This window comes from Acomys minous, assembly GCF_964271855.1.
Source record: "Acomys minous genome assembly, chromosome: 11".
NCBI lineage: Eukaryota > Metazoa > Chordata > Mammalia > Rodentia > Muridae > Acomys > Acomys minous.
In genome coordinates, this window is record NC_140492.1 from 92,683,085 (window position 1) to 92,707,590 (window position 24,506).

The 24,506-nt window shown below is 36.9% G+C and overlaps 1 protein-coding gene across 5 annotated transcripts in view; it reads right to left on the reverse strand.

The window, feature by feature from the left end:
* Positions 1 to 24,506, reverse strand: part of ADAMTS6 (ADAM metallopeptidase with thrombospondin type 1 motif 6) — a 234,947-nt gene that overhangs the window by 146,118 nt on the left and 64,323 nt on the right. For all 5 annotated transcript variants that reach the window (XR_014783308.1, XR_014783309.1, XM_084802031.1 and 2 more), the window contains 2 exons: positions 4,503 to 4,546; positions 335 to 440 (listed from right to left, as the gene is read on the reverse strand). Coding sequence is in view for 3 of the 5 variants with exons in the window: in XM_084802031.1 (XP_084658157.1) it covers positions 335 to 440; positions 4,503 to 4,546 (150 nt within the window). In the remaining 2 variants the exon portion in view is untranslated. The remainder of the gene's footprint in view (positions 1 to 334; positions 441 to 4,502; positions 4,547 to 24,506) is intronic.

Genomic DNA, 24,506 nt, shown 5'->3' on the forward strand with positions numbered 1-24,506 from the left:
AACAAACAACCATAAAACAAATACATAAATTAATCCTTGAGGAAAAGACAGATCATTTACACACTTGAATTTTACGTGGAAGTAGGTGGGGAGAAGGCATCTAACCCTCACTGTTTTAAATGCCTGTAAGAATAAGTGTGAGATGTTTGCCTGTTTAACAATTCTCCAGTTCTTAGGATGATTTATCCCCATGCCCCAAATGATAGCACTCACTATTGAAAGCTGTCAAAAATGCTGTATAAAAGAATTGAGTACAGGCTTTTCACACAGTAGTTACAAGTGGCTCAAAGAGTAGACTTCTACAGTTTATTTTGATTTTCTTAAATGCACTCACTTGTGACCAATCTCATGTGCAATGGTAAAAGCTGAACCCAGGCCAATGTCTTCATTAATGCTGCAGCTCCTTTCAGGCTCACACATTCCAGCCACAGAGGCTAAGCCTGAATAAACAGAAAAAGACACACAGGGTCAAGCCAAGGTGTTTCAGCCTTTAAAAAGCCCATGCTTCTAAATGCCTGGCTTCTTTTTAATAAACCCCACGCACAGAAGGAGCAGCTGGCAAAAGGTTAACTTTCTAGTCGTTTGCAAAATCACTGGGGGGAATTTCACTTTGCCGGCTAGACATTAATATTTTTTGAACTGCAGTCAGTGCTGGAAAATGTCTAGACTAGGGGTTAGATTTATAAATTTTACTTCTGGTAACTTGGGACCACCTAGTAACTTGAGCCAGAAAAGGGAATTCAAGAAAGCATTTCTATTTTAATATTCTTCAGGCTGTAGAAAGCAAAATATATCCACATTATTTTTCTAAAGAGATCTGTTTAAGTTTAGTGGGTTCGTAAAAATATACAAGCAACTTTTTAGTTAACAAAAAGAGGGAATCCCAAACGGTTTTATAAATGACATTTTTATAAAAACAAAATGGATGATTCAAAACAGTGGGAAAAAATCTATCAAAGATAGGAGACATTTTTAATCTTCTGAAGTTAGTTCTGCTAGCAGCAGCTTATATCGCTTTGGTTTTTTAATGGAGGGAGTCATTCTTCCGTTCAGTGTTGTTTTCTTCTCTCCCAACCCCCTTCCGTGCTTTAGAGTTCCTACTAATAAAGCAAAGCCATGGCGTTAACTCGCTGATTTCTACTGAAATGTCACGTTACTTGAGGTGTTTCCCTTCCCTAAGTGTTTACTTCCAAATGAATACCATGCCCTGTGGACTAGTACAGAAGTTTAAATTAACACTTAGAAAAGAGAGTTTTGTAAGAAATAAAAAATGCCATCTTTTGTAAAGAAGCGGATGCCAAATAATACACGCAGAGAACAGTCATTTAAAGAAGTTGAAGGGGGGAAAAAGGAGAATATTTTGTGTATTCTGCTATCGTGTCACTCCGATGTCAGGAACTACTTCTCAACCAACGTTACCTCAATTCAGCTCAATGGATATTTACTGAGTGCATCTGTGGTAAGTACACTTTCCCAGTGGCACTAACTGAGAATGGTCTACACTATTCAATCCATATTTTCTACTAAAGAAGCTCTGGAAATTATGTTTCTCTGTTCCTTCTGATATAAATATTAAAATCACAGCCACAGTATAACAAAGTTAAGGTGACTGTGGGTATGCTGGTACTGCTTTGTCTAGTGTGTCATAAGGGATTGGGAGAAATTAGAAGGGGTTGATTTCTGCCTCAGAGTTGTTCTAAGACTCATGACATCCTTGTGCTGACCTTCCATTTCACTTAAAGGCGTTGGGACCTGAAAAGAAGACAATAAAAAGAAGGACCACTTGGACAAAAATAATTCATGCTTTGGCTAGTCAAAAACATGTTATATATGTTACTTCTAATTTCCACTAAGGAATACACACACACATGTACACACACACACACACACACACACACACACGGGGGGGGGAGAGACAGAGAGAGAGAGAGACAGAGAGAGAGACAGAGAGAGGAGGGGGGAAGGGAGGGAGAGAGGGAGGGAAGGAGAGAGAGACATCATGAGGAATAAAAACAGTATTGGTTCTAAGTTTTGGGTTCAGTATGGGAGATCATGTGGGAAGAACAAAGCAATGAACACTATTTCTGTCCTGAGACACTTTTATTAGAAAATTACTACTTATAATTATTGAAAAATTAACATTTCTTATATTTCCATAGACTATCCTTTTGTTTTTCTAAAGTCAGTGACACTGCACTGGGTTGGTCTTTGTTTGTTTTGTTTTTCTCTTATTGGGTATGGGAACGGCTTTTCTTTTGGTATGTGCTCTGTGACTGTGTTTTGAATTAAGAATCTCACTGACACGCCAGTATAGTTCTAAGCACATATTTATTAATATCTGAAATAAAATTGTTAATCCTACAAAAGAACAATTTTAAAAAGGATGTATTTGGAGAGTAACTATTGATTTTTGAAAAATACTAAAGGTAAATCTTAATTAATATAAAAATAAACAGTAGTATGTATTCATTAACTCACACCATTTTCTTGTTTCCTCACAACTGCTGCTTTCACATTTCCTATGTGTGCTAGTATTTCTAAGTTTGATGATCTGTTTCCAACCTTAACCCTAACTACCCTTATAATACAACTAACCATCAGAGCTATTAACCAAGAGATTTAAAAAAGAAATGTCATCATAAACATCAACACAAAAGATGCCAAAGTAGGGAATAAATTACTTTAACTAAAACTAAATCTGTAACATAGTAATAAGTTGATTGATTCTGTATTCATATTACCTAGCATTTAATTTATTGACTGTAGAAATGAGTTACTAAAGTTTCAATTCATTATTTTCAAAAGAAAGAACAAATTAGTAATAGCAATGAAAGTAGTAGGTAATAGTATTAGTAATGTCAGAATAAAGAGCCTATCAATGTATATAATATGCCTTCAAAGAACAGAATAAAAATGTAAATATTGATTTCCTTAAAAATATATTCTTGAAAATATAAGCTCTACCTCATATATATTTGCTTTGAAGCTTAGTGTTCATTGGTTATAAAGTAGATAACACACTTAATAGATACATAAAAAATTTGAGCAATAAATAAATGAACTAAATAAAACACTGCAGATGATTCTACATTAAATAATAACGCCTGTTCCTTTACTATAGTGCTCATTTTCAAATCAACTGTATTTTTTTAATTGATTTTAACAATATCCCTCTAGTAAAATGGCAGGTATCACTCCTACTTCAGGAATAAGAAAACTGAGAAACAAGGAGGTTTAAAAAATGATAGAAAGTAACAGATACCCTGAAACTGTCAAGGTTAGTCTCAACTTCAAGTTTTCGTGGTTGCCTTCTTAATACAGTAAAAAGAAAACCCCAACATAAGCTGGCTCAGTAAAGAGAGCTCTTCCTGTGATGGGTATTACTAGCAAACTTTTCCACGGTTGATACTAGACATTGGCTAGTTGGGACTTCTCCTCTAGTCATAAAACATGAGGAAGACAGGATAGAAGCCATGTACAAACTGATGAGAAATTCCAGGCTTTGAAGTGATGTTTCACTGAACTACCAAAAGTTGAGGACATCTTTCCTCTTAAATCAACCTTAATTGGATATTTCCAAATGTTTAGGATGCTCACAGGAATTGACTTCCTAATTATTCATTTACAGATAAGAAACCTGAGACTTGACATAGAGAGGTCAAAAATTTCACTCTCTCTTTCTTAGGTACTGAGTCTGTAAAGTTTTCATCACACTAAAAAATTGTCATAGGGAAAACATTCTTGTGCCTTAAAAACGTTATTTTCTTGGTTATTTGGCCTATTAGGAAGCTGCCATATTCATTCATTTGTATTTGATTTAACTTTCAACCAATATAATAATGCTTTGTAACAAAATATAATTTTTTTGAAATTGAAGATACTGAATATTTTTAAAAGCAAAAGATGGTTTAGGGAACAAGAAAGAAAACTCCTTTCTCCATTTCTGGCTATAATGTTTGATGAAATTCTTTGGTGATTAGAATAACATTTTTAATAATACCTGAATTCATAGAAGATATACTTTTTCCAAAACAACCATACCAAAAGAAGTATTATTCTTTACATTTCCTTTTAAGCATCTCAATTTGTTTTTCTTTTATTTCCTTCCCTATCTTGATGTCAAGAAGTTTTCACTTGATCTCAAACACCCAAGTTTGTTGTTGTTATTGTTTTTTACAAAATGAGTTATAAAGACAGATAATATGAAAATGAGTGTTAACTTTGATTTGTAAATACTATTGCTTTTAAAATCATCTTCTAAGTTGTTTTCACTCATACCATTAGCCAGAGAATGTAAAGCTAATGAAAATTTAAATGTATTTATTATTATGGGAACAAATTTTTTTCGAGTAAATCAGTAAATGCAAGAAAAGTCATAATGAAAATATCTTAAGGATAATTACCCATGAAGCAGAAAAAAAAATAATCAAACTACTATTAATACCATTGCCTCAAAAAGAAAATCTAAACTATCTTTTTATCAAAAAAACAAAAAAACTTACCCAATGTTCCACAGGGCTTATTTTTATAAGTGCAGATATCATATCTATGGAGGAGAAAAAAAGAGACAAAACTGTAGGACATTTATATGTTCATTGCATCTTTTTCTGGAGTTCTGTTTGTTCAGATCAAAATTGGGACAATTATAAGCAGCCAGGTAGAGTGCCACATAGGCAGCACTATGGAGGCAAGGCAGACTACACACACTCAGCTCTGCCTGCAAATCAGGGCACCCACCAGTAAGAAACAGAAAAGAAAGTTCTATTAAACCGTCTATCACGTTATTTCCAATCATTTGTTTACAAATTGCTATTGCTTCTACTCCATGAGTGGGTTTTATTATTATTAATATTATTATTTCTTTGATCCTGCTGAAGTATTTTCTTGTTATAGCAACAAACTATATGTCTTAGAGCACCAACTGATGTCTTTTCAGCTCTAACATAGATCCTTGTCTTAAAACAAAGCAAAGCGAGCTGGGAGTGGTGGCGCATGCCTTTAATCCCAGCACTCCAGAGGCAGAGGTAGGGGGAACACTGTGAGTTCGAGGCCAACCTTGTCTACAAAAGCGAGTCCAGGATAGCTAAGGCTACACAGAGAAACCCTGTCTTTAAAAAACAAAAAAACAAAAAACAAAACAAAACAGAACAGCAAAAAAACACACAAAGCAAAAAGACAGTATAATAATATATCAATGGGAATTAAATCAATGTTACATATTTTTCTAGTTGTACACTAGAATTTAATATGGTAAAATATAAAATTCTAATTGACTTAAAAATAGATATATGAATTGCTGAATAGAAAGATTCTTAATGTTAGACTTTACTGCTAGCCTGGATCAAAACTCAAAACATAAGATATTAAAGCATTTTGCTTATTTTAAAATATACTACACATTGGAGATGTTAAGTCAATATTGATGTTTATTTTATTTTTATTATCCTTTAGAATCATTTTTGTTTTCTAATCATAAACAGGAAGGGAGTGGATCTGGATGGAAGAGGCAGGAGTAACTAGAAGGAGTAGAAGGAGGGAAAGCTGTAGGCTGGATATACTATGAGACAAAAATATCAATTTTCAATAAAAAGGGGGGAAAGTGCCACAAAGTATATTCTGGGTGTCATGATCGATTTATCTTGTGGTTACCATTACATATTGTTTTACATAGATATAACTTATCCTATATATACTCAAGTTAATTTAAACACAGTCATCCTCAAGTCTCTTTCACAGGCTTCCTGAGCCTGATCTACCTAAGAATGCATGTGTACTGCAACCCACCAGTTTCCTTTGTCTCAATTCTTTCACAACTACTCTGTTTCTAATTTAAAAGAAGAGAGCATACTTCTATCACTTATCCCAAACCTCATTATAATGCAATGACTATAGAACTCTCCAGAACATAAAACAAAGGGGCAATTCAAGAGAGAATTGATACTAGGAAATACATTAAGAGCTAAATATGTAAAATTGGATGGAAAAAAATTCTATTTTATGCTGGAAAGGCTCTATACCTTTCTGAGTGTCTTCCTGTTACGAGTTACTCTGTATAACATCACCACTGCAGTTGAGAGATGGAATATTTTTACAGGGTATACTACCATGTTAAAATGAAGTCAAACTTGTTATGACAGACAAGTTGTGCTCTAAGAAAGGTACTGGCAATGATGACTGATTTAAACAATTAGATTATATAGTAAACACGTTTCATAATTGAATGAGTCATTTATCATATTAAATTCATTTAGGAGGTAAGTTAACAAAAATTTAAATGATGTATAACTGTGCATTTTAAATTTCATAAACAACATACTTATAACTTTAAATCACCACAGATACATTATCAATGTTAGAGGTTGCTTATATGTTTTAATGGATATTGTCAAAACTTTGAAGTTCCAGATTTGCCTCATACAATTTCAGACACTGGGGAAAACACATATGTACGCATTCACACGTGTACTCACATAGATATACCTGGACACACGTGCTCACATATATATGTATGCATATACATATATAAAATTTGGGCATTATCTTGCTTCCTAGAAAAATAACAGACTAAAGAAACAAGTGTACTTTTCACTCTCAGCATCCTTTACACAAATCAATGTGAGCCCTAACTAATGTGATGCAGCAGGACCCCTAAATTTAGGGTTAAATCAAATCTCAAAGTGAGCCAAGAAGTACACTGAAATCCAACACAGGAGTACAACAGTTGAAATGCAGTTTAAACACACACATATAGGTGCACCTGCACATATACACATGCAAGTACATGCACACATATCACACACACAAAAGAAACTAGCTCTAAATTCCGGAGCTGGATAACAAATATAAGACCTTTTTTGTTTTCTTTTTCCGAAAGAATAACAATGATGGGGTTTGTTTTGCTTTGTTTTGCTTTGCATTCTTTTTAATTCCCTTCTTTCTTTCTTTCTTTCTTTCTTTCTTTCTTTGTCTCTTTCTTTCTTTTTTTGGTTTTTCGAGCCAGGCTTTCTCTGTTTAGTCTTGGCTGTCCTGGACAGCTTTGTAGACCAGGCTGGCCTGTCTCTGCCTCCCCAAGTTCTAGGATTACAGAGTTGTGCCACTGCGCCGGCTGAGGCTGAATATCAATGTTTAAGGGCGTGTCTAGTTAGCTTATTGTTGCTATGAGGAAGCACTAACCAAGAGAAACTTGGGGAATAAAAGGTATATTTAGTAACATTTATATGACACAGTCCATTACTGAGGGTTGTCAAACAGGAGAGGAAGCAAAGCCCTTTGAAGAAAGACACTTACTGGCTTGCTCTTACGCAACCTGCATGGGGTGTTACTGCCCACACGGGCTCTCGCACATCAATATTTGATCAAGAAAATGCTCCACAGACATGCCTACGGGCAAGCTCATAGCAGCATTCCCCTTCCCAGGTGACTACAGTTCGTGTCAAGCAGAGAAAGACTAACGAGCACACAGGGTAGACGATGCAGGGAACCAACAGGCTAAGGAGGTGTTTCAGTTGGTAAAGGCTTTCCTTGCATGCTCAAGGACCTAAATTTGATTCCTGTGACAACGCAGCACTGTGGGGGTGAGAATAAACAACTCCCTGGGCCTTGCTGGCCTGCCAGTCTAGTCTACTTGGTGAGCTTCAGGCCAGTGAGAGACCCTGCCTCAGGGAGAAGGCAGATAGTGCCTGAGGCTATTCTCTGGCGTCCAATGAAAACATCAGCACACACGTATGCATGAGCTCACAGGCAAACACATGTGCGACCACACACACAAAGAACTAATAATGATCAGTAGGGAATCAATATGTGCTGGATACTTTTCTGTCAACTTGACACAAGCTGAGTCATCTGAGAGGTGGGAGACTCAATTAACAAAATGTCTCCATAGCATACAGATGTAGGCAAGCCTATAGGGCATTTTCTTAATCAGTGATTAATGGGGAAAGGTCCAGTCTATTGTGGGTGGTGCCATCCCTGGGCTGGTGGTCCTGGGTTCTATAAAAGCAGGCTGAGCAAGCCATGAGGAGCAAGCCAATAAGCAGCACCCCTCCATGGCCTCTGCATCGGCTCCTGCCTCCAGGTTCCTGCCCTGTTTGAGTTCTTGTCCTGACTTCCTTCAATCATGGATACGTAAGCCAAATAAACCCTTTCCTCTCCAACTTACTTTTTGGTTATAGTGTTTCATCACAACACAAACACTAAGACACCATATAAGTCCTAATTCTTATATATATATATAAAAAAAAAAACAGGGTTCTAGTTTTTTAATAAATAATACATTCGGATAAGGAATGCATTTGTTGCCATTCTTTCACCCTAATTCATAATGAGGTTGGGCTGACTGAGCAAAATTTTAAGAATAAAACAAAAATATGGTTGAATATCTGTGACTATTACATTGTTTTATTTGTGCTGTGAATATTTTAAATTTTTAAATTTTTAATTTTTAAAATCACCGTTTCAGCACATGAGTATCAGAAGAAACTGACCAAAACATCTGACTGTGTTGCATTTTAAGGTCTGTGAAATACAGCACCACTTACCTATACTGTAGAGACCTGATGTTTATACCCATATGCCTGGGTTGCTCTCAGTCTCCTGTCAAAAAAGCTGCCTTTGGCAGTGGACAGCAGTCAATGGAAAGATGTGTACCTGGCCAAAATGCTTAGAAAAATAGAATGATGGCTCAGCCTTAAATGGGACATCTCCACCACCACCACCAAGCCTCAGGGAGCAAGGCAGAAAGTCTATAAGAACTGGAGGGTGAGAAGGGTGCTGTGAAATGCCTTCCAGACACGGCAGTGCTAATACAAGCCTGAACTCTAAGTAGCTGCATTGACCCACACAAGACCTACACAACATCAAGGCAGACACAATCTTGTTACAGATGGTAGCGGATCTCCAGGTCCCGCCCCACACTGAGGGCCTATGACAGTTGATAGGCACTGGGAGAGAAAGCATCGCTCTTTGTTAAGGATATGACCAACAGTGGGTTTCCCATGCTCTAGTGAATGGTTACACACCCATGCACAGAAGGGCTGCATAATTTACATAAGACGTTATGAAAGAAAAAAAGATGTAAAGTTAGGAAGGGGCCTACAAGAAAATATGAGATCATCAGGAGGGGGGATTTTAGAATAAAGTTGATGATATTTTATTTTATATGTATGAAATTCTAAGAAATAAAGAAAAATTAACAATAACAACAAGTCACCTGCATGGGATAGGGGTGGGGGTGGAGGATTTGTTCTTAAAGCCTGTGTCCAAAATTACATTCTCCTCTTATGCTTATATGGAGTCCTGCACCTCCAGCCCCTATGTCCTATGTATGAGGTCCTTTGGTTCTGTTAGAAGTGGTGGTGACACTGGTAAGGGTTATTGGAAGCCAAAGAAATCTGCAAGAGCAGCAGAAGCAAAGCCACTTTCTTTCCCCTAGCCCTGCTCGCCTCCACCAAGCTGTAGAACCTAGTGATGACTCTCAGGTCTTGCTCTAAAGCAGTTCATAACTCTCACAGGAAACGGGAACATCCACACCTCAGGATACTAAGGGCCACAGAGAAGACATGAACCTCTTTAAGTTCTAGGTTGCCACCATTAAAATTAATGCCCCCCTTTCCACATCACTTTGCTCTAAAACTGTAGTTTTTCACAAACCCACACTAGCGTATTTCTCTCTCTGTCTGTCTGTCTGTCTGTCTGTCTGTCTGTCTGTCTCTCTCTCTCTCTCTCTCTCCTTCTCTCTCCGTGTGTGTGTGTGTGTGTGTGTGTGTGTGTGTGTGTGTGTGTGTGTGTGTGATTACAAGCTGTGGTGGATATGTCTGCCAGGGATCAAGGTCAGCTGTCTTCCTCAATCCCCCTGAATCTGAAGCAGGTACCTTGCTGACCCAGTACCTCATCAGTTCAGCGAGGATGGCTTACGGGGCATGCACATCACTGTCTCCACGTCCCCACTGTGCTGCACTGCTGGCCCAGGCTTAGGGACGAAGCGTGGGACCCCAGTGCATGTCCTCATGCTTGCGCAGCAGGTGCTTTATCAACTGAGCGACTGGTCTCAGCTTAACTGTTTTGTAAATCTTCATAGTCTACTAAAGGTTTTCCTCTCGCATAAAATTTAGATTAATGGAATTTGTGTTTTCTCTTGTTAATATGTCAGCTCTTACAGGCGCTTCAGCCATGAACTTCAGATAACTAGAAGAAAATATATTTGTCTTCTGCTGTGGTGAAAGTCCAACTGGTGCTATAACTCTTCTGTTTTCCATATATGAACAAAGGAAGCGGCATTAGAAAACTGGTCTTCGTTACAAAGAAATAAAGAAAAAATACTTTGACCCAGTGTGGGTTTGTTTTCTCTTACTTGTTTTTATCTCAGTTTTTTGAGAAAAGTTTTCCCTATGCAGCTCATAATCCTCCTTCCTCTACCTCTTGATCATACCAGTCTTTCTAATAAAAGAATGAGATTGTAATGACTTTAAAAGTTAATCCGATTAAGTTTATATAACACAAATTACAAGTTATATTTTCAGCATAATTACCTCTTCATGTAAATTATATTTATTTAGCTGAGTACTGTAACATAGTGATAATTTCAAAGGCCTATGTTGTAAGACCGACTATGTATCCACTACCTAATATGCAGCCATTTATTATAATAAGGCAATCACTTATACAATATTTCTCAAAGGTATGTTAAATACTTTCAATTGCTAATTCCCATGATATATCAGATGCTGTTTCGTTCAGTTTATGGCATGAATTCAAGAATTTTTATTAATCAGCAAAATAACTCTTGGCAATTCACATACGGTTTCCAGCCACTGCAGCCACTGCTTCCTTTAGAGTATCATTAGCCAAGAACATCTTTTGCTTGTGATTATCCCACATTATTGAAAAATATTGATCTGACAAGAATTTGATATTATGTATATATATATATATATATTCAAGGCCTACCATTGCAACTTTAAAATGTTTTAATAATCACCAATATCTCTAACTCAATGAATTAATACATTTCTCATTTATTCATTACGATTCTAATTGCATTCTTTTTTCTTAGTTGACTTTCATTATTTCATTCCTGAATGACATTGCAATATTTATTTAAAAGTAATACATTGTTACTATGTTTTTATATATCAAGAAATATAGGCTATCACATTGTTTGCCCTCAGAAATTAGGTATCAACATATTTTAAGTGTTTTCATGTTTAGGCAATGTCCATATCTGCCCTTTCTTTCTAATCATAACTTGCCTTCTTTGATGTTCAGAAACAAAACTCATTTCATCACCACTGACCATACTACTGACCACTTTTCTACTGTGATTAACCATGTTTTCCTGTTACTCCTATTAAGCACTAAGAATCATGGTCAGTAGGCATTCTCCAAAAGATCTTTCCTATTGAGATAAATTCTCCTAACAAACAATCAGCTAGTTGCCCAAGTTTTAACTTCGTGGGCTGCATCAAACAGGTAATTTCATGTATACATCTTTCTCACTATCACAGATTCCTTAACATTAGAGAGTAGTTTGTTTTGCTCCCTGTTGTAGAGCTGGACCTAAAAAGATGCCTACAGCACTGGGTTTAGAGTTAATAAAACCGAGGACTTCTAAAAAGATTGATCATTTCAAACTTCCACAAGCCTTTTTTTATGTTTTAAATTCCAAATAATTTAATAACAATTCTAAATTTCAATCTCATCTTCTACTTCCTAAAATCCATTAATAAAAATAGAATTATTTTTAAGTTGTCAACACGTGGATGATAAATTAAGTATATGTAATGTACTTTATATGCACAAGTTTAATTCATGGAGCCATTTACTAAAAGATAATCTTATGGTTCTAAATTAAAAATTTAATCATTTTCAACAAATATTTATTAAGAGCTTACCTTGTGGTAGAGGATGGGAAAACACATGAACAAAACTGATACAGCTTATTTTAAGATGCTAGAAGAAATTAAATCATCAAATGCTAAAGTAGATATAGCTAGAAAAACAGTTGCCACTCTGTTACAGCACTGGAGTATAGTTAATTGACTGAATTTGGAACATTTAGGAGTAACGCATCTTCTTTCTTTCTTTTTGTATGGCAGGATAAATATTCCTTGTGATATTTGTCCTTTTCATTACAAGGCCAGTTATTAACACCTTAATTTACATCATTAGTTACCTCCTGTTGAGATTAAGCAAACATCTTATCTCCAAGTCTCATTTATGCATAATTTCTGTTTTTAAAGACTTGGTCATTAGGTGTATGTGCAGATATGCTCAGGAGCCTGGGGACATGAGACGCATAAGCTCTCGTGGAGTGGGAGTGATAAAGAATTCTGAGCTATGTGATGTGGGTGCTGGAAAGCAGAATCTGGTCCCCTGGGAAGACAGTATGAAGAGTTAATGGTGGATCCAGTTATAGCTTGCTAACACAGTTCTGCACATGCCATTCTTCTACTTAAAAAATCAAATTTCCTCTAAAAGTGTAAACAACGTATTTTAGAACTCAAGACATAATCTTGTTTCAGGTTACCCTTCTATAATTATTTATTAGTCCCCCCAAACCCATGTCTACGTCTACAGAATACACTCATTATACATTCACCACTATCTAAAAAGATTTGGAATTTCCCTATATCCACAAATAGTTCATGAAAAGCTCTTCTCCCATTTCCTCTGTGAAATTCTAGATATGTACTAGGTTCAATTCAAATACCTAATCCTTTAGAAAAGAAAGTAATACACACCTCATCTAACGACTACAGCAAACATGTGCTTATTTGCTTTCTTATAGTACAGCAACTCATCATCCTCCCAAATACTGTCATCAGTATTTAAAGAATATATAAAGATAACCTGACAAAGAAGGAAAGTAAGATAAGAGGAAAAGCATGTTAAACAAAACAACAAAACCAACATCAACAAGCTATTCTCTGATTTTGAAAAGAAAACTACGTTTACTTTTGGTGTGAATGTGTTTGTTCATATATGTAAGAAACATGTTAATTTCATAGTTTATACAAATACCAAATGTCATTGTGTATTATGCATGTATATAATTTTTATTTGCCAATTACATATTATTAAGCCTGTAGGGGAGTAAAAACAATTACTCTCTTTGCCACAGTCTTTGTATTATTATGCCAATATTGAGAAGTAGATATAGGACATCGTTCCACGTGTTCAAGACCAAAGTTCCCATCACTTGGGAATTTTCATCATGTTCATTTCTTTGCCCTTCCTCATCACTTACTGATTCAGAGACCACTGCCTCCAGCGGGTGACTGATGCAACTGTCTACAGTGTTCAATCTAGAGGAGCAGTCGCTCATAAATGCAATTTAACAAATCAGGGGTACCCAAAATATATAAAGAACTCAAGAAATTAAACACCACCAAACCAAATAACCCAATTGAGAAATGGGGCTTGGAACTAAACAGAAAATTCTCAACAGAGGAATATCAAAGGGCTGAGAAACACTTAAAGAAATGCTCAACCTCCTTAATCATCAGGGAAATGCAAATCAAAACAACTCTGAGATTCCATCTTACACCCATCAGAATGGCTAAGATCAAAAATTCAAGCGACACTACATGCTGGCGAGGATGTGGGGAGAGAGGAATACTCCTTCATTGCTGGTGGGAATGCAAACTAGTACAGCCACTTTGGAAATCTATTTGGTGCTATCTCAGAAAAATGGGAATAGGGCTTCCTCAAGACTCAGCTATTCCACTCCTTGGAATATACCCAGAAGATGCTCCAGCACACAACAAGAAAATTTGCTCAACCATGTTCATAGCAGCCTTATTCATAATAGCCAGAACATGGAAACAGCCTAAGTATCCATCAGTAGAAGAATGGATAAAGAAACTATGGTACATTTACACTATGGAATACTATTCAGCTATTAAAAACAAGGAATTCCTGAAATTTGTGGATAAATGGATTGAGCTAGAAATGATCATAATGAGTGAGTTAACCCAGAAGCAGAAAGACTCAAATGGTATATACTCACTTATATCTGCATATTAGCCCAAGGGGCATGTCCCATGAAAGCCTTCACTCACCAGGAAACTGAGACAGAGGGGAGGACATTCTATCGGGGCTCTAGATGAGAGAAGCATGGGAGAATGGCAAAGTAGAAGGATCCAGAGGGTCCTAGAAACCTACAAGTAGAACATTATGATAGGCAGATTTGGGCCCAGGGGTCCCGCTCAAACTAAGGCACCAGCCAAGGACAATACAGGCTGTAAAACTTTAAACCCCTACCCAGATCTAGCCAATGGTCAGAACATTCTGCACAGTAGAGAGGAGAGTGGGATATTACTTTCTCACATACTCTGGTGCCTCACCTTTGACCATGTCCCCTGGAGGGGGAGACCTGGTGGCACTCAGAGGAAGGACAGCAGGTTACCAAGAAGAGACTTGATACCCTATGAGCATATACAGGGGGAGGTAATCCCCCTCAGGAACAGTCATAGGGGAGGGGAATAAGGGGAAAATGGGAGGGAGGGAAGAATGGGAGGATACAAGGGATGGGATAACCATTGAGATGTAACAAGAATAAATTAATAAAAAAAGGGAAAAAAGAAGTAAAATTGTATTTCAGGGAATTGAACCAAATTAACACAAATAAATTATTTGAAAACCAAGAGAAAAAAAACAAATCAGGGGAAGCTACCCTGATTCTACAAAAGATTTTTTTAAAGAAAGTTATGAATATCATGGAAATGGATTGTTTTTTAAAATTCTGGCATCAAAGAACACTGAAGGAATACTCTTTACTTTTTTTTTTTTTTTTTTTTTTTTTAGTGGAGGCTGGAGAGATGGTTCCATGGTTAAGAGTTCTGGCTAGTTTTTAAAGAGGTCCTGAGCTCAATTTCCAGCACTCACATGGGATCTGATGCCCTTTTCTATGTGCAGACATATATGCATAAAAAACATCCATATGCATAACATATAAAAGCACATTTTAAAATGTTAGAATTGATTATTTTACTTTATGTGTATAAGTGTTTCCTTGCATGTGTATATTTGCATATGGTGACCACTGGGCGTTAGAATAAGCATGGGATCCCCTGACATTGGAGTGACACACGGTTGTGAGCTGTGTGGGTTTTGGGAGCTGAACCTGGGTCCTCTGCAAGAACAGTAAGTGTTCCTAACTGCTGGGGCATCTCTAAAGCTCCATTAAGAAATGTATTTTAAAATTTATCTATAATCCAAGCAGCAATATTAAAACTACTAGTAGTTTTCAAAGTTACCATAGAGTATAAAGAATTCATAAAGTCATACCCAAAACAGTAACAGGAACCTATCGTTTATTCATTAAGTACCTAATTACAGTCATTTGTTAGTGACTATAGTCTAATTCTGTTACTACATACTAATCCACAGGGGAAAGGTAATTCTTATGTAAATAACTACCTCTATAGTTTCTGAGAAATTACTAGAAAATAGAATAATAGATTTATTTCTGATATGGTTTCAAAACAGATTGCTTTGAATGGTGGTTACTTTTGTACTTTAAAATTGACATATAAAGGCATAACATACTAAGATGGTTTATCATAGTATCAAAGAGGATTCTAACAACAGGTATCTTCTCTTAAGATACAGAAGTTACACCTCACTTATGTGTCGGCGGAAGGTAATGCTATTTTGGACAATTGTTAGGTTAGCATTAATAAATTAAAATATATTTTTCATTAGTGTGTGTGTGTTTTTAGAAATACCATTTTCCCCCAAAATAATGTTTTCTGCAATGAGATACAAAGTCCATTGGTAATTGATTCCAACTCAATGGATTCCAACCCAATGGATTCCAACCCAATGTTCTGATTTTTGTTGTTGTTGTTGTTGTTGTTGTTGTTTTGACAATGAACATTTCAATATCTTGAAAACACTTTCGAGCTTATTTTACTACTAGTAACCTTTTCACCAACTTTAAACTCAATATATGAATAATCTACTAAATGTAAATAATTTTGGAAGAATAGGCAAGTTATGAAATGCATTTAATTAAGTAGAGATTAAAAATAATCTCTGGGGAAGGGAACTTGTCAAGCAACACAATATTCAAGACAAGAAAACTATCTCTAGGATTTCAAATTTCAAATAAAAAGAATTCATCAGCTGTTTCGAAAGATATTCTGTATCAATACAAATGGTTACAAGATGAAAAGCTGAACCTCTGAATTATTTTATGATTGTTTCAGGGTTATTTCCAGCTAATCTAAGCGACATGCTAAAATTCTGAGAGCCAAATGAAAGATAATTTCAAAATCTATTTTAAGTTTTAGTTTAGAAAACTAAAGTTCAAAAATTTTACGAGGATGACAATAGCCCTGGTATCCTCCACTGACACCTTTGCTGCAGAGTGTATCTATCAAGAAGGCTGATGCTTCTGTGTTTGAAAGCAACATAAATATTCTCAATATGACTGCAAGGTAAGGTCTTCTCCAAAGTGGGATGTGACAAGCCTTTGGCTGATGTGGCATTATCTTTCTGTGTGGGGAAATAGCTTACTGACTATTAGCCAAAATGAAAAACAGAAAATTTGTCAAAGCTTCTTCAGTAAGCAATGGTCTTTTAAAAAAAAAGTATTGATGTATCATGGAGCATTCAGAGGACAACAATGGGGAAAGCAGTGTGAGCAGACCAACCAACAGAACAGTCTGAGCCAACAAACTGGTACTAGCATCACTAACAAAGGGCACCTTATTATTATTTTTATATAATATAATAACTATATATCAACTTGATTTATCAGGTTATGACTCTTGTTCAGCTTATCAAACCTTATTCTTTTGGAACCTCTATGATAATAGTCTGCCTTTAAAAAAACTGGTGTATTTGATTAAGGCAAATATGAATACCTTTACAACATGAACAGCAGTTTTATGTGGAAGAAAGACCATTGGATTCAGGATAACTGCCATTTACTAATTATATTAGGGACAATTCTAAGAACCTCTGCTAGGGACCTGCTCTAAGGTACACTTTGGAAATACTTGACAGAAGGTATTATTTTATGCAGCTTGAAACTATAGATGCACCTACCTAAGTCCTTGCTATAAGGTAAGATGAAGGCTATTACATGAGAAAACATACCAGCATCTTTACCTCTAATTGCTTCCCTTGGTCATAGGCTCTTCTGAACCTTAAAGGTTTGATATGGGCATCTACTTTCAGTAAATGAGCTAGCCCATGCAATCAAACTCTTACAGATATGTTCTTGGCTCTGGTGTTTAATCCCATAGTCATCAAATAAAATTTTATAACTTTCTTTTTTAAATCCCAATGGCAAAATAGTGCATAAAGTTCAGTGTGTCCGATCTTGGGAGTTAAACAGGATTGTGCCTGGTCAGTATTTAGATAAGAGAAATGCTAACAAAAACTATTAATAATATCTGAATCCAGCCAAGAACAGGAAAAAGTAAGCCAGGCAGTGGAGTAAGAGGATACTCAAACCCCTACTGGATGTTTAGTTCTGTGGGATTACAATCCATACAACAGGAACAAGGTTCCCACCTGTGTCAGGGTCACCAGAATCAATGCTCCTAACACTATCATCTTACTGACTTCATATCCTCACTAGTAATAGTTTTAAAGTTCAGAGTACACTAAGTACTGTTGAAGTCTGATGCAGTCCCTGTGACTACTGTCCATGTGGTCCATGCAAACTCCAGATACTTTCTCACCTCCACAGTCAGTAACAGAACTGCTGCTCTGCTCCATAAATACTGTTGTTCCTGGATGACTTTCAGGAAAAAAACCAAAAAGAAAATAAATTATAGAAGTCAATCTCAGAGTCAAGAAGGCATGAGTAACAACCAAGACAGAGTCTCTCCTTTCTAAGCACCAATTCCAAGAAAAAGAATGGGGAAAAGTTCTTTTTAATATAGGCCAGTTTTGTTTTGTTTTGTTTGTTTTACAAGACAAAACAAGCAGGTAGAGAGCTATGTGTTACATCAGAATTCCTCAATTAATAAAATGCCCTCCAGGCTTGACTACATCCTAATTTTATGGCATCCTTTTCTTAGCCAGAGCTCCCTCCTTTCAGATGAATTTAGTTTGTGTCAAGTTGACATAAAACTGGCCAGTACAGTCATCAATCACTCAAAACTCCATTTAGAGATCATGTTATCCCAACAGCTTGGAAATAGGGACATTTTGAATTTCTGATAGTTTCAGATTTTTGGGATATTTGAATATACCAAAGATAATATCTTCAAATAGACCATCAATTTAAACACAAAATTCACTTATGCTTCATCTATACCTTAAACACAGAGCTAATGATAACCATATAGCATCCTTACACTTATTTTTAAAAATAAATATAGTTTGTTAGGCATCCGTCTTAGGGTTTCTGTTGCTGTGATGAAACATCATGACCAAAACCAAGTTGAAGAGGAAGAGGTTTATTTGGCTTACACTTCCATATCATTGGTCATCACTGAAGGAAGTCAGCACAGGAACTCAAACAAGGAAGGAACCTGGAGGCAGGAGCTGATGGAGGGTGCTGCTTACTGGCTTGCTCCTTATGGCTTGCTCAGCCTGTTTTCTTATAGAACCCAGGACCACCCAGCCCAGGAATGGAACCTGCAGTGGGCTGGGTCCCCTCCTATCAATAACTAATTAAGAAAACACTTTATAGCTGGATCTTATGGATGTATTTTCTCAATTAAGATTCTCTCCTTTCAGATACCTCTAGTTTGTGTGTCAAGTTGACATAAGACCAGCCAGCATAGCATCCTTTACTTTAGACATTTAAAACATCTAAATATGCCATGTGGTGGTGCATGCCTGTAATCCCAGCACTTGGGGAGGCAGAGGCAGGAAGATCTATGTGAGTTCAAAGCCAGTCTTGTCTACAAAGTGAGTCCAAGACAGCCAAGGCTACACAGAGAAACTCTGTCTCAAATCATCATCAACAACAACAACAAAGTCCAAATAAACAAAAAGTCTAAATACTGTTCCTAAGGGATATCTGATTTGAACCTACCACTATCTTAAAATACACGTAAGATAACAAGACAAACTAATGTACTCATCCAAATAAATTGTATGTTTATATTTCAGTACAACTATTGTATTAGTAACTTTTCTCAGCATTGTGGCCAAATACATGACAGAAACAACTTGAGGACAGAAAGGTTAATATTGATTCACAGTTTCAGTCATCTTTCCAAGAAAGGTATTCATGGCAGTCAAAGTGTGTGATGTGATGGAAGCTCCTCATATCCTAACAGACCAATGAAGCAGAATACTGGTCCAGAGCAGGGCTGGGCTACACCTTCAAATGCCTTTGCACCAGAACCTCACCTATACAAGCCAAGCCGTACTGTCTCCTTGTTCCACAGCCTCCCAAAGCACTGCCTCCAGCCAGGCATCGAGTATTCAATTACACTAGCCTCTGGGAAGGAAACCTTTCAGATTCAAGCCATAGTAGTCTGCCCCTACGTCCTATAAACTCATGGCCATCTCACATGCAAAAGCTTTAATTATACCTTTGTGGGCGCCCACTTTTCAGAAGGCCAAAGATTCTTCTAATGCTCAAAGCAAATGATTAGCTGTGAGCCCCAGTAAATCACAGCAAAACAACAACAATAATAAATTAAATCAAAACAAAGAACTGAGGTAGGTATTTACTATATACAATAAGAGAGTAAACATTCCCATTCCCAGAAGGAGTGGGAAAACAGCAATAGAACAAAACAAGACTGGAAGCCAACATAGCGAAGTTTTAACCTTGTATCTGTGTTCAACATTCATAGTATGTGTGCCGCCATCTGAAATCTAAGAGGCTTTGCCAGCTTCTCCGCCATGGTTCTGACAACTTCAGCACACATGGGTCCTCACTGGGGCCAGCTAAAATCGGTAGTGTGGCATCACTTGACAGACGGCCCAATTACTGGTATCTCTATTTTCCTTGGATCTCTAAAACTCAGATTTCACATATACAGCTTCAGACGCTAACCCCAAATCATGGAACTCAAATCTCTTCCCCATTTTCTGGCCTCAATAACCTTTTTTTTTTTTAACATGTTACAAGTTCCATGGTTCCATAACCCCTGCAATTTTAATGGCTGCAAATCCAGAACCATGTAGATGACACATAATTCTGCACCCCAGTTGAAATGTATCTGGGACCCTTTAGATCAGTGTTTCCCAACCTATGGGTCACAAACCCTTTTGACAAAAACTTTTCTTCCAAAAATATTTACATTACAATTGCTAACAGTAGCAAAATCACAGTTAGAAAGATCAACAAGCATAATGTTCTGGTTGGGGTCACCGCAGTGTGAGGACCTGCATGAATAGGCTGCAGCATTAGGAAGGTTGAGGACCACTGCTTTAGACCATGCTATGGCAGCCTCTGAGTGTCTGCTTGGCGGAACCTACGAAAATATTATCGCTAAGAGATCATTTGCGAGGGAGAAAATCCTTCTGTTCTGTGTTTTTAAAGAATCCTATTTGAAGAGCAAACTCAGTCACATGCACTTACATATTTCTACCTAGAGCATTAAAAGCAGAAAGGCCTTGACTGTATAAAGCCAAGGTTCTTTGCAATGGATGGTATTAATGTCTTTAGCAGCTACTGCCCCTTTGTCCAAACCTGCTTTGTTCTAATCTACCTTGTTTACAGCCTTTGACACACTCATGCTCCTTTCCTTACCAAACTGTACAATGTGCACATCTTTCTGTTTTTGACTTTAGAGTCTTGCTATAAATTCAGCTAAACGCAGACAGTAATAACTGCCACAGCCTAGATGTTATGCTGCCTTGAAAGTTTCTCCACCAACTAAGTTAGTCCATTACTTTTAGATTCAACCCCACTCTACTTTTCAGGGAACTAAGAGAATGTTGCCAGATTCTTTGTTTAATTATAACAAACATAGTCTCTAGCCAAATTTATGATAGGAACCTTGTTCCCTTCAATGGCTTCATGAGCACAGACTTTACTATCTGCAATTCTAGCAGCATCCTGGTTTTCCAACCTCCCATCAGATGGTCCACTAAGCTCTGCTTGCAGTACTCTGGGACTTGTCTAGCTCACAGCCCTAACCACCTCCACATTCTCCCTTCAAATAAATTCCAAAAGGCTACATACCCCATCGTCAGCCTTGACCATAACAAACCCCCTTTCTAAGTCCCAACTGTCTGCATTAGTTACTGTACTCACTGCTGTGTCGAAACACATTCTAGAAGCAACATGGTGGAGGAGAGAGTTATTTGGGCAGATGGCTCCAATTGAACACTTAGGAGGGCAATGAAAAGCTCCAGTCAGTGGGAATGCGAGGAAGAGGCTCCTGACCTCTTGGCAGATCAGTAAGCAGAACATTAATCAGAGAAACAGGACTGTAACACTCCAAAGACTGGCCTCCAAGCGCCTCCTTTACCACCCACACCTTACCTCTTTAAGGGTCTACAGCCTTCTAGACCAGCACTTCCGGTTCTGGACCAGATTTAAACCATAACAAGTGTCTAATTTAATTTGGAATGTTTTGTTTGATGTTGGGTCATCAGGTTGCATTCCCACATAAAACTGTTGAAAGATTATTTCATTATACTTTTAGTAATAACTATAATTTTCATGGCACACAGACAAAATTGTCTACACTATTTGCAGAAATGTTTGCAAAATGGAAATTGTGTAAAAAGAAAAAGCTTCACAAACAAAACAAAGCACTGAAACCCTCAGAGCCCTTCTACATATGAGAACATGGCACTTGTAATTTCCAACTTCAGTTCATGTCTATTTTCCACACACACTGCTATTACCTGATATCTGACCCACAGCTCCCCTCTTAATTTAGGGTATACTTATATTTAGGACTGGATGATGCTTCACTTTGCCCTTTACAGATATTTTCTATGCTTGAACAGTTTGCTTCTGTGTTACTCTTAAGACCGGCTTTTATGGACCATGCTATATCTGCGTACTTCTGTTTATTGTCTCTGACGTGGTTATTACATTTACAGTGTCTATAACAAACTATGTAATCACAGGGGTAACCTAGAAAGAACAGAAAGCTATCCCTGATATTTATGGAGTCTAAGAAGTGAGATCAAAGCACCAGCATCTGCTGCCCTGATGCAATAGTCCTACTGTATACTTGCATAGTCAAGTGACAGAGGGTATCAGCTTCTCTTTAGCCTCTTTTATAAAGGAAGTAATCTTACTCATGAGGGCTCTACCTTCAATAATTACTATTATTATTATTATGAATTACCTATGGAAAGATGTCCTTCTTTTTATATTTATTTACCTTTATTTTATGTGCATTGGTGTTTTACCTACATGTATGTCTGTGTGAGTGTGTCAGATCTTAAAGTTACAGACAGAGTGCAGGGATTTGAACTCAGGTCCTCTGGAAGAGCAGTCAGCACTCCTAAATGCTGTGCCATCTTTCCAGCCCCATGTCCTTCTTCTTAATGCCATCACCTTGCCGATTAGATTTTGGTACATACATTCTAGGGAAGTGGTGGGTAAACATACTTAGATTATATTACAAAATATATTTTTCTTTAGCAAATTCATTTTAATGATATTAATAAAATACTTATTTCTTCCATTGCTTAATCCCTTATCTTTCCCTCTTAAGAGTATAAATTCCACCCCTAAGATTGCATGGAGGTGCTAGTGCCTCGCACTAAATAAATACCAATAAATATTTGAATAAAGTGACTATAATTAAAGTCAGATAGGCCTAAGTTTGAAACTCAGGTCTATGGTTTTTTGAGTGACCAAAAGCCTCTTGTATGCCATTTTTCTCAAATGTCAGGTGATATATGGTGAAGTATAAATTACAAAACTACTATGAATTTATATAAAGTAATATACACAAAATGCTTAGCAGAGATCTAGGGCAAGATGCTACACTAGGAGCTGTCTCTGCTCCTGTAAGTTAGAAGAGTTAGAGGTAGAAGAAGGAATGAAAAGAAGAGCATCAAGAATCTAGAAGTGACAGGACAGATTCAAAGCATGGAAAACCGGAAGATTACACAGCTCAAAGCAGAAGACAGAAGCTTGGGCAGAAGCCCCACTCTTGGATCCCTGCAGAGAAAGAGCTAAAGCTATGGCCACCATTTCACTACTGCTGAGAGTCACGCCCTCAGGAAAAGTCTTCTCACTTAGAAGACCCTCAGATAAAATTAAAAGAGAAACAGATATGCAAATCACAGACAGAAAAATAGGAAACATGAAAAAGAAAGGCAAAAAAAAACTTTTTTCAAAAGATCCTACTTCTTCAATAACAGATCTAAAATACAAAAGGGATGAAATAAAAGACAAGAAATGTATAAGCATAATCGTAAAATCTGTCTGTGACTTTAAAGAAGATTCAAACAAGAAGACAACATAAGGAAGTCAGCAAAAGACTTGAGTAAGAAAGCAAACATGGATGAAAAAAAACTCATCAACATGATTAAGAAGATCTGCAAGTGTGGAGGGGAACCAGCAGGCTGGGAAGAAAGATTCAGTAAGTGAATAAAAGACAGTATAAAGTGCCCGGTGCAGTGGCACACAGTAGTCCCAGCACTTGGGGTGGCAGAAGCAGGCAGATCTCTGTGAGTTCAAGGCCAGGACAGCCAAGGCTACACAGAGAAACCTTGTCTTGTTAAACCAAAAAAAGAGAAAAAAAAAAGTAGAAGGACCAAAGCACATTGATTGCAAAAGAACCAATAGAAAGTAAGATGAACCACTTGTTAACTTTTCATTAATATAAAGTTACATTTCTAAGTGTTGTTATTCAATACATTGAAAACAGTAACATGTGGCAGAGGCTGCTCGTATCTTGAAAAATCATAAAATAGACATCCCCAGATAGAAATAAAAACAAATTATCAACTTCACAGCACACTTCTGCTTTCATAGCTATATGTCCCCAAAGTCCCACAACCTCCCCAAAATGTCAAAGCCATGAGCTCATGGAAGATATTTTGCACAAACCATAAATAACATGGCCATCTTTTTGAATGTGTAGTTAGAAATGTTTCCTTTTACTTGAATGAAACAAGATGAACATGGTCAAGATAACTCCCAAATCCTAGACATTCCCTTAGCGGACATGAGGAACTGGAGCCTAACACATTATACACTAATTCTAGCCCTCAATGTAAAACGTAGAAACAAGAAGCCATTTAAAACATCAATTTAGTTTTATTTACTCATTTAGAATCTCTTTCTACAAAGAGCTTAGTAACTAAATCAATGTGATATAAAAGTTGCATGATAAGCCAGGTCCACTGCACTGTGAGTTTTCACATAGTGATGTGAACTACTCAAGCATTTTAGATGTTTTAATTGCTCAAGATCCTCCCAACCACATAATTCATAAGAAGAACTCTATCATGGAAGCAAAGAGAGAAAATTAAGTTTTAAAACACTGTGAGATTTTTAGGCTGCCAGAGAGTTCAATGGGCTGGTAAAAACTAGAGCACATCAGAGAATTAACCAGTTTACTCATGGAGCTATGGGACAGAAGGAAAGGAAGTTCTCAAAACAA